Source organism: Clavelina lepadiformis, chromosome 9 (assembly GCF_947623445.1).
Source record: "Clavelina lepadiformis chromosome 9, kaClaLepa1.1, whole genome shotgun sequence".
Lineage (NCBI taxonomy): Eukaryota > Metazoa > Chordata > Ascidiacea > Aplousobranchia > Clavelinidae > Clavelina > Clavelina lepadiformis.
In genome coordinates, this window is record NC_135248.1 from 11,979,166 (window position 1) to 11,994,232 (window position 15,067).

Sequence of the window (15,067 nt, forward strand, 5' to 3'; positions counted from 1 at the left end):
GCCATATGATTGCACATTACTAATTAAATGCTGTACTTTTATTGTACTTAAGGCACAAATTTTCTCTAAGTTGTTTCTATGATTACGTGACAAAGGTCATATAAGTCGGTATAAGTTGGAATTTTATCGTTGTTAGCCATCACCAGACGTGAACGTTAGTTTCATTATTAATGCTTATACGTGTACCAAAACCCTATTATAACCACGATAACAATACCAACAGATATAATATACTGTAGATCAGGCTTTTCTTGAAATTAGTCAAACTTCTGTACCAAATACATATTTATTATTACAGGTTCGGCAGGTCATTTCTGATTATCAAATTGTTTTTAACGGCTTATAGAATTAATTTATATCGATGTCTGAATCTGTTGATGCACTCGAGAAACCAGCAGATGTTGTGGGTCACAAACTAAATTAACATTATTGTGATTTTATTAGTGATTTGTGTCATACCAGATTGTTTTATCTTGCGTGCGCAGGGTAAATTGCTTGCATTGCCGACGCACGTTTTATTTGTTTTGCCACTACATTAATTATTAATAGTGTCCTAATTATCGGGCAGCTCTAAATTGTTTTGTTCAAATGTTACCGCCTTTATTCTAAATCGTTGTCTTCCATTCGGGGCGGGACGTGATTTCAAACAAAACCAGGATTTCACACGACCCAGGACCAGGGCCTCAATCTTTTAATCACAAGAAATTGTTTTAACAACTTGTTTTATTGTTTTGTTTGTTTTGTTTTAACAAGCTCAAAGTTACCTTTTGGATATTACAGGCAACTAACTAGCTTGTTCATAAACAACGAAAAAGTAAAAATTGATAAAGTTGAAGATTAAGAGATAAAGGATTGCGCAAATGTTTGTTACTAAAAAAAGGGTTTCGCGGATTAAAAACTGCTGGAAGTCACTGCCCTAAACCCTATCCTATACCATCTGGGAGCTGTAAAATATCTTTTTTCGTTTGTGTAAATATAGTTTGATTGAAGTCCTATTTAACAGAACAGCCAATAATTTTAGTTGCAAAAAGAGCAAAATTATTTGCCCCGACCCGGGATTGAACCAGGGACCTTTAGATCTTCAGTCTAACGCTCTCCCAACTGAGCTATCGAGGCAATACTTGGCCAATACGGGGATCGAACCCGCGACATTCGCGTTATTAGCACGACGCTCTAACCAACTGAGCTAATCGGCCTCTCTACCCTACTCATACTGTACTTTGCTCCAAATTTCACTATCTTTCCAGGTTTGAAATTGTTGCCTTTTTAAAGCATTTTCTTTTAACTTGAAGTTTTTCTTATTTCAATAGACGCTACCGCTATAATATTTTGTACGACAGGTCGTTTCTTGTTTTATTTTTTTGGTTTCTTTTTTATCCAAAAGTCAGCGCAGATGATATTTCAGTTGTAACTGGTGCGAGCAGCAAAACGAAATGAGAGCATTTGACCCAAGGATAAACTTTAACATTAAAAGTTTGTTCATATTCTTTGTAGTCTGCATTCTGTAAACAGTATTTTGTCAATGGAAATGCCCTTGAAAACTAAACGTGATAATTCACACATTGACGAAAAGAAAAATTTCCTCATGCTAGAGAGTTTACGTTCGGGCGCTCTCTGACGGTTAACGCAAAATTAGCTTTTATTGCAAAAATGTAGGCGAGGAATGTCAAAGGAAAGTGCGTATAGCGACAATTGTTATAGTTGTAGGAGTTTGAATCTCATCTACACTGTACGTTGCCACACATGTAGTCAAAATATAAAGTTTACCGGCTACAGATCCCGAAGATAAGTGTATAGGGCATCTTGCAAGGAACAGACAAGCTGATATCTGTACACATGTACTAATAGCTTTCGCAAAATAGTTTTTGAATTTTTAATAGGAATACGCTCTGGAATCAAATCAGCCTTTACGTTAGAACGGACAGTTTTATTTACTTTCACATATGCAAAAACACAAAATAAATAGGCTATTTCACGAAAAATCAATTAAAGTAATAGTAATATAGCCTATACGAGATTCACTGAACAGGATGACAATCAACGTGACAACGACAGAAGACATAAAACTATTTCTTTTATCGCAAAAAAGTTGATTAGATTTATTTAGTTTGAAGCAAAATCTGAACAAACTTCCAAAGCGTTCTGCAAATAAAACAAACGCAGTTTAAGTCAAAGGTGATGATTGTGCATTTAAACGCCAGTTGAACTGGCAATGAGTTTACAGAAGAATATGCCAAATAATGCAAAAATGTTAATGTTAGAAAAACAATGTGTGAGATTAGTACAAGAACCTATTTTACCTGCTTGTGAGCAACCGATGCGCTGCTAAAACGGAAATCATAAAGACTTGGAATTTCAAACCCTGCTTCTGTAATTCCTGAATACAGTAAAAAGAACCTTGTAAGTATACTTCGTGCATACGAGTGGTTTTTTACAAACGCGAGTCATCGCGAAGCAATATACAGTGTAAATGTAGAAATAAATTAAATTTAAATCATTTTGCATCAATAAACACAACAAAGAATCTGTGCATCGGATGCGCTTTTTATAATGATATTTGTCCATTTACCGTTAACTGCAGGCAAGATAGCCTGAGGCAAGAAAGCCTGGATAAGCTGGTTGAAAAGTTCCGCAGGAAATATCCCAGCATCAGTCACTGTTACGTCCAGAGTCTGAATGGTTCCCGCGATCTTTCCGTTATCAATGCGAGCTTCTGCAAGCACTGCGACATCCTATATATGAAAACAATTAAGCTAGTTGCATCCTATTAGACTTTCTCTTGTAGGTTGCTAATTTAGCCTACTGTACGGGTCGAAAATAAGAAAATGTTCGCATATATAGCCAGAAACACTTTGAACGCAATTAAGATAATCAATTTAGAATCTTTATTAATAAACTAAATGAAAGTTTTCTCAGTTTAATATTACTCTAAGTTTTTAGGGCTTTGTTATTTTGAAAGTAATTGCACTTACAGCACTTGCAGTTATAGCGTGTTGAAGAGTCCCGTCTGGCAAAACTGCATTTATAACTGCTTCAAAGGACACATCTATACCTATGCCAGCTGTAGTGAGCTGTACACTTGGTGCGCCGGTTGCTCTCACCACAATTTGGACTGGGCTGTTTATTAAAAATAATTAAATCTTAAAACTCAGCTTTTCAATTCTTTTCATCCTACAATATAACTCAGCATAAGAACGTATAGTTTTGAAAACTTTAACGCTAAATATCTTATAAATACACACCGAATCATTAACTGCTCCACACATAAAAATTTTGTGTATTGTACCTGTATATTCTACAAAATGGAATAAAAATAAACTCTACTCACTTGTTTCCGATTACCGCTAGAGGAGGCAGCAGAGCAGAAAGATCACCCAATGAGCCAATCTAAAAAACATGAAGATATTATCTCAGGGTTCAGCGAAAAGCTGAAAAGTATGTTAGCCACGCTGTAAGTCATCCGTATACCTTATCAACGTTAAACGTTTTTTCCAACTGTCCGAGATTCCACATCGAATAAAGCAACGTGTTCAAAACGTAAGGGCCGACAGAAATGCAAGCCATTTTCGACGTGCCGGATATTGCAGGCATTGACGGCGCCACAAACGGAAACCTGTGTACATAGTTATCACACAATAAAGATTGTGTTATACCGGCGTCCGGTAGCCTATAGGATAAACGTTGATAAAGTTAGCTGCACCGAATCGTGTCATCAAGTCTGATGAGATTTGCTGGACTCCAAGCATAGCTTCCTCAACCGACAAGAAATGTACAAACTTATAGTCTTTGCCAAATTCGATCTCTACTTACGCTAAGTTTGGCATGCTGCTTGGGAAGCATTTTCCTTTGAGTGAGACGATAAATTCGTTGCCAGTTGCCTCTGGGTTACAAACTAAACCAAGATCCACTTTCGTTCCACTTACAAAGGGAAAGGTCACTATAAAAAGAGGTTAACTCCACTATTTATCCATGTACGTATAAGTTATAGTTATCAGGTTAAGATCTATATGTTGTTTCGTTTTAAACTTCTGAAGTGTTAATTTGAAAGCTTTCGGAAATAACCAAATTTTGTGCGCAGATATGAAACACGTGTCTTACACTTAAACTTCTGTGTCACCGTGCTTGCTTGCTTCAATAGGGCTCCTTTTACCGCTGGACAAATCTAGAGTTTTAAACCGGCAACTTAGTTTACTTATTTATGTTAATTTCATAAATTTTTTCTAAAAATGGTTAGTTTTTCATCAGACAACATATTTTTGAACTTTTGACTTACTCGTTTTTGTAATTCATTTTTCAGGGTTTCTTTAAATAATCCAATAATGAAGTTGAAAACAGAATCTAACTTTGTGCCTTCAACTCTCACATCTAGATTGCCGATGTCCGAGTCGCAATCTCCCACTGAGAACTGTGACGTGTAAGAAAAACATTGTAACTGCTTTCAGAACCAAATGGACGTTGTTTTATTTCAAAAACAAATTTTTAGAAAAATTGGGAAGTCCTTTTTCAAACAATTTTGAGTTTTACTACTCACTGTTGGTTTGCCATTGGCATCCATTCCCAAACCGATTCTTTGGCTTAGATCAAGGTCACTAGCGGACGCTATTAAGCGGCCGCTTTCACTTAGCGTAAACCTGTAAAAGTAAGTATTCTGTGACTGATACATGGGCAAAAAATTTTACACAACTCCGAATTAAAACTAACAATAAAATGGTCCCAGACTTTTAAATACAGTTTCGTTGTCTCTTGTCCAAACCTTTATTTTCTATATTATTTTGCTGACGAAATACGACTAATTTTTGTTTTATAAACTACAATTAGACAACTTACGAAAAGCCGAAAACTTTAAAAGTCTTTGATGCACTGAAATCTGCAGACGCTGCTACGGCTCCGTTGTCAATGGTCGGAGTGATGACATTAGGAGCTGCTGTTGTAAACCTGGTATTACCCACAGAGAACGAATCGATGTTCAGGCTGGAAAAATGAAAAATAAAAACCTTATTAAACGTTTTGAGTTTTGAGGTCAAGCAAGGATTCAAGCAATCCGCAAGTATACATGCCAATGCTGATATTAATATAGTGTGCGTACTGTGTTTGAAAACTTACTTTTGAACGTTGTATTTTACTGGGCTATCACCCGAAAATGAAGGCAGGGAAAGATCATCAACCGCCTTATCGACAAAACCCAAAGCAATTTCCGTAGCTGTAAAAACGTATCCATAAAAGCTTTGTACATATTAATCTGTCTTAATAGTAAGCTATGTTAGATTTTCCTGGATAACTACGACATATTTTGCATTGTCTAAAAATATAACCAAGGAAACCAGCGACTCACCAAAATCAAGTCCTCTTTGGGTGACTCGGGCTTTTATTCCAGGATTAACACCGCTCTGATTTGCAACGCAAGCCAAAGCCAGGGCTGAGATGTAGAAGAGAATCGTAAAAGTCGCCATTTCGATATTCTTCGTCTTGGCAAAGTACTCTACAGCTTCGACTTTGAAGGGTTTCGTAGATGTTTGGTATCACAAGAAAGTGATTTTAAATGTGTCGCAAAGCGCCTTATATAACCAACTAGAGGCACGAAAACAAAATTTCCCACTGGCAATGGAATTTGATGCCACGTCAAGAAAGTCATGTTTTTGTTGACATTTACTTGCATCAAGCGATTAACTGAGCGACTTTCTCCGCAACTGACGCAATGAAAATTTCCCTTTTTCAGAAAAACTGTAGCATTTTTTATTTTTTTCGTTGTATTAATCGGTCTATCAGACTGGCAAGGCTAACTTCATTTTAACAACTATTTTAAGATTTTAAAATGCCCTCAGGCTCCAACTGCACGTGTTTAACTGTAATTCGCGGTACCGGCAAGTGATGTTTGCTTTACCTGGTGGTGGATTTGTCGCTCTGTTTTGATGTATACCAGCGTACAACAAGCACAACGAATTATATTTATAAATTCGATATCACAACAATTCTAACCGGACAATTCTAAGAATTAGGGTTAGTGTTAAAATTTTTGAGTTATATTAAAAGATGAGCTATAGGGTTAGAATTGTCAGGTTTGAGTTGCCACATATAACAATCAATTCAACTTGGCGCGTTTACACTTGTTTGAAAAATTTCGTCAGTTTATTTTTTAACCAAAATTTTATTGATTACGTTTTAAAATGCGTGAAAACGCTTTTGAACGCAACTGAAATTTGAAAAAGCCTAAGTATCTCTTACCACGTGACATCCAGAATGCTTTACCTAAGTTTCAGTTGTGACCTGACGTCAAGAGCCTTACAGTGAACTAATTTACGGTCACGGTGATTTCCGTAATTTTAAACTTGCCTTTGACAACGATGATAATTAGAACCATGTTTGGCCAAAGAAACCATAATGACATTTCAATTTTATGATACGCCTATTAACATCGCGTTCTACTAAAAGCGAATATGATCACGCACTCAAAAACTAAAATTACCGAAATTAAGTCTTAATGATCTACACTCTACAGTTATGTGGTGAGTTCCTTCAGCTGCAACATGTTGATGCGTAGGTTCATTTATCAAACTAAAACGAGGTATTCGCCGAATTCGGTTGGTCCTTTCGTTATGCGACTGCTGTTGTAATGAGATGAGGATCCCATCCAAATTACATTTCAACGTCTTTTTCTCGGTTTAATATATGTAACACTAGGTAATATATAACGCTATATTTAAATTTTTGTTCGGCTCGGTACATGAGTGGTAATGTGCGAAGATTCATAAAAAAACTTTTGCTTTTGTTATAAGAATTCGTAGTTTATCCAGGTTTATCAGGTCAGACTATATCTTCACTATATAATGTTATCACATATTTTATTATGATATCAATTTATCAACATCACACTAATTTAAATTTTTTAAGTTCGTCTGAGTGGCATTTGTAGACTTGATTACATTTATCCAACAAACAACTCCATAGCACTTGAACTGTAACAGAAGTATTATCGTCTGATGATTGCGGTTGTTTCTGAAAACATTGGTCTGAAATGACGTCACAACCAGGCTTCGTTTTTCAAACTGTTCTTGCTATAATGCCGATTAAAGAGGTGTTGCAGGGTGACGTTTTGGAAAGCTTATTAGCTGTGTTGAAAAATTTTAGAAAAAGTCTAAAATCTTTTTACACGTCTAGTTCTCCGTAATATATTATTGTGTACTGCCAATATTTTGCAATGTATCATATAGTGGCATTAACCTTATGTTTGCTATTTTTATTTTTTATTGTCAAGATATTATGATGAAAACAAAACAGCAACACTATGCAACATGATTATATTTAACTTAAATGATCTCTTTTGGTAAGCTTTGGTTGCTTGAATTCGAATCTATAGTTAAGTTACAAGTTATTTATTGGTAAAAAATTTGAGTATTGCTTTATTATAAATTTGCAAAAGTCGTATGTTTATGTGAATAGTGGTCACAAAACTTATTAGATGAAGTTATTGTGGTGTTATAATAATTATGCAAACATATGCACTACTACGTATTACCTTCAACAAAACAATGTCGTAAAAATATTGACGAAAAAAAAAATAAAGCAAAAAATTATTCCATATTTAGAACGTTTACAACCATAACCGACCCTTTATTGTCTTCGCTAAACACTGTAGTTGTTATTACGTCATGGCTCAGAGAATTGGCGTCATTGCTGACTTTAACGTGAATCACTAATTCACTATCAACCGCTCTGTATAATGACGTGTTTCTTCGAAAACATGTGCAGCAGTGTAGCACGTTTTCAGAGATTGGTGACAAACAAAAATGTTTTTGGAAACGACCTTGAAACCTGCTTGTCTCGAGAAACACGGATTGTTGATGATGTTAGTTTGCCGCGGCACGACCAGTCTAAGCATTTGCTTTATTCTTGTAATTAGGTAAAAAGTAGGTCGCAAAAAATCGTTTCGTCCATAACGTGTTATGTTAAGAAATAACCTATTTCTTTCACATTACTTGATTATAATTACATATGCAGTACATAGGGTCTAAGTAATTCATTTCATGAGTTATATGTTTAACATGTGAAGTGGTTTTAAACTTTGTGCCGTCACATTAAGTTTTTTTTTAGATTTATTGGGTTACAGTCTACTCGATACAAGTAAATTTTCTTGAATTTTTAAACAATTTTCCGTACACAGCCATTTAATGATAAATTACGTAAAACTGCGTTTTATGAATTTCATAGCTTTATGCTTGTTGTAGGTGAACAAATTGCACATGTGTGTTTTATAGATTTAAGGAAATTCTAATTTTATTTTTACAGAATTCTTTGCGGTACGTAGGACTATGTGTATGCCAACGTAAAGTTACTTCAGTAGGGTCATACTACGGGTGACTAAACCTGGATAGAAATGTATTCCTTGCGTTCAACTCTTATGCTCATTTTAACCAAGTTTGTTCATTTGTTTTTTTTTAGTCATACATTTTGGTTTTATATTATTTTACGTTGATACAATTTCTCCGAATTGCAAATCACAAATTTAATTTTTTCTTATGTAGTGCCAACAAAGCGTTGCAATTTTTCACAACTTTCGCCCGTAAGTTATATCTTATGCCGTTGCGCTTGGATTACGCGTTTATACACCAGACCATCAGGAGAAGATTTCGTGTAAACGAAGCTTACCACTGATCTGAAGATAAGATGACGTAATTCCGCTTTCTCGTTATTACATTGGGAAACACTTAATTTTGCTATAATTGCATTTACTGTATTGTATATACTGTAGTTATATTTATATGCAAAACTCATGAAAACATCTCTTTTAAATCTGGATTACGACAAAATGCACAACGAAACAACGATCTATATACAGTACATGGTCCACAAAATGTCCGCGGCCTTTTGAAAAACGATTAAGCACATGCAAAACTGCGTCTATTTGCTCAGTCTTGGCAAAGTTCAAAATCTGTGCACACTTCCAAAGCGTCCTGTAAGAAAAAATAAAAGCTTCCTTAAACCCGGTGATTTGAAAGCAAGCTGCAATTAAACAAGCATTTGTGTAGCTTTGAAATTGAACAAGATTATTTGGTGTTGCAGGATGGATAAAATTGTGTAAACGAGGGTTGACAATAATTTGTCAATTTTACCTTCTTGTGTATGATTGAAGCGCCGCTGAAGCAGAAATCAAAGAGACTAGGAATCTCAAACCCTGCTTCAGTAATGCCTAAACGAAAAGTAATTTGTTTATTTGTTTGTAAAACTCTCAAGATTTTTCAAAGCGCTCATGTAATTTTGTCGTCACATTTTTACTTATTATCTTTATTTGTTACAGACGATTATAAACTACTGTATGATGCTATATTTGCTATCTTAAATGCAAATATACTAGAAACACAAAAGTGAAACATTTGTCAGCGATTAACGTAATTATAACAGCGTACGTGCCTGCTTGCATAAGCACATCAATTACGTATAAAGTTGTTACCATTAATTGCTGGTAAAATAGCCTGAGGTATAAAAGCTTGGAAAAGTTGATTGAAAAGTTCTGCTGGAAGTCCACCCGCATCAGTCACTGTCACGTCCAGAGATTCAATATTTCCCGCAAAGTTTCCGTTTTCTATGCGAGCTTTGGCGAGTATGTCCACATTCTATACGAAAGAAGACGTACGATTTTGTACTGAAATCATAGATTGTTTTCATGATTACTGTGCGTGAAATACGAATGCTATTTTTGTTATAGTGCTATGCGGGTATTATAGAATAGTGTTTCTAGAAAATCAAAGGCGTCCGGGATCCAGAGTCACAGTTTATTATAGGACAATGCCGGACCCGAGCCCGAGTCCCAAGGCTCTTTTTTTCCACAACCCTGATTAATTATTATTATTAACTTTTATTAAATTCGAAATGCAAAAAGGATAAACAGATGATATTTTTGTAAGGGAATGATTGAATGAATCAGATTAAATCATATCAGATAACGGAATGAATAACTCGTTGTTTGTTTGGAAGAAAAATTTCTACAGAAAAATTGCTTTGCGTTTAAAATAGATTATGTTATTATTTTATAGTCTCTTTTTTCAGCTTAAACCGAAGTCGCGAGACATGCATTAATACATGCTACTTATAAGTATCTAATTATAAGTAAGCATATGACAAAAATAAATAAATAAATATATGTATAAGTAATACGAGCATGCATGGACCTGTGTGTGTATACCTATATATTCAGTATATTATCTTTAACCAAAATTTATTACTGCTGTTTTTAGTCGAGTTGTGCTTACCGCCATTATAGTTATGACGTGTTGTTTGCTGTCATCAGGCAAAACTGCGTTCACAACAACCTCGAAAGGTCCTTCAATGCCAATGCCAGATGCCGTGAAATCAACACTGGGTGCGGAAGTTGCACTCACCACAATTTGAACGCGGCTGTGCAAGTCGAAAAAGTAAATCTTCAGTCCGCGAAATTATACGTCAAAACGTTTTTAAAAGACACAGACATCTCTATTTTAGTGTATGGTATACTTAATACAATGTATGTTCAACGTGTAGAGCTTTCTTACTTGTCCTGAACAGCTTGCAGGTTGGGCAAAAGAGTTGTGAGAATTCCCAACGCACCGAGCTGTATAAGCAAACACATTGCATGTGAGACTGCAACAAGCTTCCATTAATATGTTTATTATCACATTTTGTTATGGTTCTGCGTATGAGTCGAAACTCCCAATACTTTTCTTCAAATACCATTAAGTTACTATTTATCAGATATATACAGTATCCATATCAACTTCTAATTATATCAACTTCTAATCTACCTCGTCAAAGTCAAACGTGCGTCCCAAATGTCCGAGCTCCGAAAACGCATAAAGCAATGTGTTTAAAACGTAAGGACTGACCGAAATACAAGCCATCTTCGACGTTGCAGAAATCGGTGGCATTGGTAACGCCACATAACGGCGCCTGTATTGAAGAATAGTCTGTGATTACATACATCTATACAATATTAATAACCGTTAAATACTTTTTCGTTTTTCTGTTGATAAAGTGTTTTATGTAAAAGTATGTATGTTGACAATATTTTTATGCTTTAGGCCTCGGTACTGTGTTGTATAATACAGGTCGTTGTCCAATTACGTTTAATAACTGCATAATATTTTAAATCGGGATGACTGAGGCCTTAAATCTCATCTGATGATCCAACGCTTGCCATTACATATATCCAGGTAGGAAGGAAATATCGCAGTAGGATAAGAAAACTTTCAGTTGCTTACGTAGACATTCACACTAGACAAAGGCTCATGTTGGCCATCAGAACAAGAACCTTTGAATCAGACATTATGTATACATACGTTCTGTTGCAATCCTATATCATTTATGAAATCAGAAAAATCTCGGTATAAAAGATGCATATAAACTATAATAAAACTGTTTTTTGTTTCCAACGTGAATTCAACCAGCCTATAAAGCTGCAGACATATAACCGTTTACTCTTATTATAGTTTGGCTTATTTAATCTATTCTAATTCACAGGGATTAATTTCGTCGCATTTAAGTTTCGACACAATCTCTTACACTTACGGTATGTTTGGCATGCTGCTTGCGAAGCATTTTCCTTTGAGTGAGACCAGAAACTCGGTGCCAGTTGCCTCCGGGTCACAAACCAAACCAAGGTCGATGTTTGTTTGTTTTATTAACGGATAAACAACTAAACAAAAAATGTTTATTTTATAACATGGTCGTACATTTACTGTATTGCCAGCAAAGTTTTTTGAATGTATAAGCCTAGTTATATATAGCGTTAAGCAGTCCACTTTTCATATCTGTCGCCGTTTGGATACGAATGTTAATTTATAAATGAAATGTAAAATGTGCGAACCGAAACCGTTGACAGCATGCATCGCTAATACAAATACATTCTTACGTTTAAATTTCTCCGTTACTTTTTCCCCTTGTTTTGACAGAGCCTTTTTTACTGCTGGGCAAATCTAGCGGTTGAAACAAAAGCAACTTAACGGCATTATTATAAGGGATGTTCGTCAAACATACTTCAACGTGATAATTTTATATGCAATTTTGCATACGGAATACGAAAAAGTTATTCATTCTCACTTCTTTCTGTAATAAATCTGTTATGGTGCTTTTAAACAATCCGATAATCAAGTTGAAAGCGGCATCCAGCGTTGTACCGGATACTTTCAGGTCCAGATCTCCGATACTTGAGTCACAATTTTGCAACGAAAACTTTGAAACAAAGTATACAACGTGTTCATAATTAAAACCAAGAAATGTACAGTATACAATGCATATACACTATATAATTTATAAGAGTTATAAATCATTTTGGAAAATTTGAAATATTGAGTGTTCATTTCATCTTTTTGGCTTAAGTACCGTTGGTTTGCCATCTGCGTTCATTCCCAAACTAATTTGCTGACTAAGATCAAGGCCACTAGCCGACGCGTGTATGTTACCGCTGATTGCTATTGGAAAGCTAACAAAGAATTAAAAAGAATTAAATATTAACAATATTAAAAAATTAATCTGATTGTTATTTATAGTTATATAGTTCAGTTTTTTGTAAATTGCGGTTCTTATATATAATAATTACAACGGCATATATTTTTATATTTCAAACCAAAAAATCGCGCCGTGTAACACTTACGAGAAACCAAACACTTTGATTGTTTTGGACGCCTCAAATTGAGCTGATGCTGACACCTTTCCGTCGTCGATTACTGGAGTAATCACATTCGGAGCTGCTGTATTGAAACCGATCCTTCCGAGGCTGAATGAGTTGATTTTCAAACTAAAATAAACGAATCAGAAACACGTAAATTCTGGTTATTTTCCAGCTTTGTTCCGATGCGAAACTCTCTACAGTTTAAATCGATTCACGAGCGAGTTGATAAAGTATTTGTTTTGAAAACATACTTGGAGATTTTGTATTCAACTGGACTCGTGCCAGACAGCGTAGGTAGATCAAGGTCTTCGACAGCATCTTCCGCAAAACCCAAAGCAATTTGTGAAACTGAGAAGTAGAGAGTGAACAGATTTAGAATCAAAGATTATTTCTTAGGTATTGTATATAGCCTTAATAAATCTTGCTAACATAGTTTTCAAAAACCAGCACTCGAAGCATTTTATTAACGTGACAAATAGCCAAGCTGCCAATCCCAATAACTCACGAAATTTAAGTCCACCCGATGTGACTCGCGCCTTTACGCCGGGGTTGACACCACTTTGATCGCAAAGACAAGCTAAGACCAGAGCAAACATGCAGAGAAAAAACAATGATCTCTTTTCAATTTCCATCGCGCAGTCACAAAACTCTCTTCTTCAAAAAGCATTCGAGTGATAAGAAATCATTAACATTGATTTCTTCAAGGCTGGCAGTTCCTTATATATCACTGCAAAAATATAGCTATATGAGCTATATTTAATTTGTTGTCACGTAGTCAAAATCGTGTTCAAACTGAAATATAAAATGTTAGAGACGAAAAGATTAATTTTCTTGTTTTTTTTTGGTAGCATACCCAGTAAAAATTTCAATAATGAATAAATGAAATAAAATAATGAATTTGCAATAATGAATAATTATACTTTTTAAAATTTTATACGGAGACCAGTTTGATTACTTTTTGATAAATATATTTTAGCAGTTTACAATAACCTGCTTTGGTTAACTATTAAATGGAAATAAAATCACACACAATAAAACGATCAGTTTGGGTACTTAATTCTAAAAGTTTATTTCATTAATGTTTTAACTCTAAAATATATAGATCTATCTATAAGTACCGCACGGCAATTGCACTTTGCACCGGCTTCTTTACGTGACTATTATCTTAAAGTTGTCGAAAAGAACAGGTCAGAGTTGCCAAATCAAAAGAACAAAAAATTCTGTCTACCTGGAAGCCGCGGTTTTGAGCTTACAAAGAACGCCGGATCATTTCGTAACCAATTGCAATCCGTTTTTATTGCCTGGTTAGTTGTTGTATTGCTGAAGCTGTGGATCTGTTTATAAGTAAAACTGAAAGATTTTAGCAAAAGTCACGGGCTTCAACAAAGATTTTTTCTATGAAGCTTTATCGTAGACATAGACGTTTCACGGTTTGTTATTTGCCGACGTGACTATTTCGCTTGCTATATATGTCATAAGAGTTCGACATTGAAGAAAATTTAAAATAGAACGCGGTTGGTTTGGAAACCGTCAAATTAAAACCAAACTTAGATGCTCCTGGGCTGTTTTGACTGAGCTTGATTTTCAAAAACAACATTTATTTTTGTTTTGCAGAACGCAAAGGGCCCACGTTTGCACTTGCATTTCTTTCGAAAATGATTGGCCCCAAGCGCATTAATTTTGGCGCTATTCGAATTGATATCGGAAAACTTAATTAAATCAGTTGACAAATAAGGAATTTTTGTTTTTCTTTTATTGAAAATGGCTCACGCGAAAAGAAAAACTGCAAATTGTAGAAAATTGAGTTCATATTTTACTACATGTTTAATTTAATACGCACAGTGGATTGTTTAGAGCTTGGAACTTTGTCAATCGATCGACACATAAATCAAAATGAAGCGCTGAAGTTTTGTTTTTTTGTCTCTAAAACTCTCTAAAAATCCACTATCCACTCTTATCTTTAAACATTAACCAGGAAATAAGTTCACTTTTTTAGAGATTTATAGAGTTCCACTGACTATCATGCGTTCAAACTTGTGATCAGTGTAAGTCATTATAAGTCAGAAAAGATGTAAGTCAGTATACGTCAGAAACAATTTCCAATAATTACAAACGTAAATGATACAAATAAAACCGGCATTTTATTCCGCCCGAAGCCTTAAGTAATATACGGTTACTATTGTAACGATATATACGATTATATTATACGATTGCCTATGTGTGTGCCTATTTCGGTTTGAAGCATTTTCGTACTTATGTGTTCACAAAATTCCATGCATATATAAGGAGTTTCGGTGTATTGTTTAATTTTGTGATAGGTTTTCATGGTGTGACTAAATTTAACTCCAGCTCAAACTTTTTCTGCCTCCAAGAAACATTGCATTTTGTCATTTATTTGTTTTTTGTTTCAAAAAAAGCTGATATTTGCCT

The 15,067-nt window shown here is 35.0% G+C and overlaps 2 protein-coding genes, 1 long non-coding RNA gene and 2 other non-coding genes across 7 annotated transcripts; 1 reads left to right on the forward strand and 4 right to left on the reverse strand.

The window, feature by feature from the left end:
* Positions 1 to 1,043: 1,043 nt before the first annotated feature.
* Trnaf-gaa (transfer RNA phenylalanine (anticodon GAA)) lies at positions 1,044 to 1,116 on the reverse strand. Its single transcript has one exon. It is a non-coding gene; the product is annotated as a tRNA-Phe (tRNA).
* A 6-nt stretch (positions 1,117 to 1,122) lies between these two features.
* Trnai-aau (transfer RNA isoleucine (anticodon AAU)) lies at positions 1,123 to 1,196 on the reverse strand. Its single transcript has one exon. It is a non-coding gene; the product is annotated as a tRNA-Ile (tRNA).
* A 716-nt stretch (positions 1,197 to 1,912) lies between these two features.
* Positions 1,913 to 5,547, reverse strand: LOC143470948 (bactericidal permeability-increasing protein-like). Its single transcript, XM_076969246.1, has 13 exons — positions 5,333 to 5,547; positions 5,104 to 5,200; positions 4,828 to 4,971; positions 4,532 to 4,631; positions 4,274 to 4,405; positions 4,099 to 4,162; positions 3,811 to 3,937; positions 3,469 to 3,613; positions 3,329 to 3,387; positions 2,973 to 3,117; positions 2,570 to 2,732; positions 2,301 to 2,377; positions 1,913 to 2,142 (listed from the first exon to the last, which is right to left on the reverse strand). The coding sequence occupies exons 1-13, from the start codon at positions 5,448 to 5,450 to the stop codon at positions 2,104 to 2,106; spliced, it is 1,410 nt and encodes a 469-aa protein (XP_076825361.1). The 5' UTR covers positions 5,451 to 5,547; the 3' UTR covers positions 1,913 to 2,103.
* A 2,717-nt stretch (positions 5,548 to 8,264) lies between these two features.
* LOC143470456 (uncharacterized) lies at positions 8,265 to 9,451 on the forward strand. The gene is made up of 3 exons (XR_013119368.1): positions 8,265 to 8,412; positions 8,520 to 8,981; positions 9,058 to 9,451. It is a non-coding gene; the product is annotated as an uncharacterized LOC143470456 (long non-coding RNA).
* Positions 8,809 to 14,958, reverse strand: LOC143470454 (lipopolysaccharide-binding protein-like). 3 transcript variants are annotated; one of them, XM_076968599.1, is made up of 14 exons: positions 13,866 to 14,958; positions 13,143 to 13,364; positions 12,889 to 12,985; positions 12,620 to 12,763; positions 12,349 to 12,448; positions 12,067 to 12,198; positions 11,879 to 11,942; positions 11,536 to 11,662; positions 10,773 to 10,917; positions 10,493 to 10,611; positions 10,245 to 10,389; positions 9,446 to 9,608; positions 9,108 to 9,184; positions 8,809 to 8,948 (listed from the first exon to the last, which is right to left on the reverse strand). In XM_076968599.1, the coding sequence occupies exons 2-14, from the start codon at positions 13,267 to 13,269 to the stop codon at positions 8,904 to 8,906; spliced, it is 1,485 nt and encodes a 494-aa protein (XP_076824714.1). In that variant the 5' UTR covers positions 13,270 to 13,364; positions 13,866 to 14,958; the 3' UTR covers positions 8,809 to 8,903. The 3 variants fall into 3 exon arrangements, with proteins under 3 accessions (XP_076824714.1, XP_076824715.1, XP_076824713.1); XM_076968600.1 differs by having other exon boundaries at positions 10,524 to 10,582; positions 11,834 to 11,942; XM_076968598.1 differs by having other exon boundaries at positions 11,834 to 11,942.
* Positions 14,959 to 15,067: the final 109 nt, after the last annotated feature.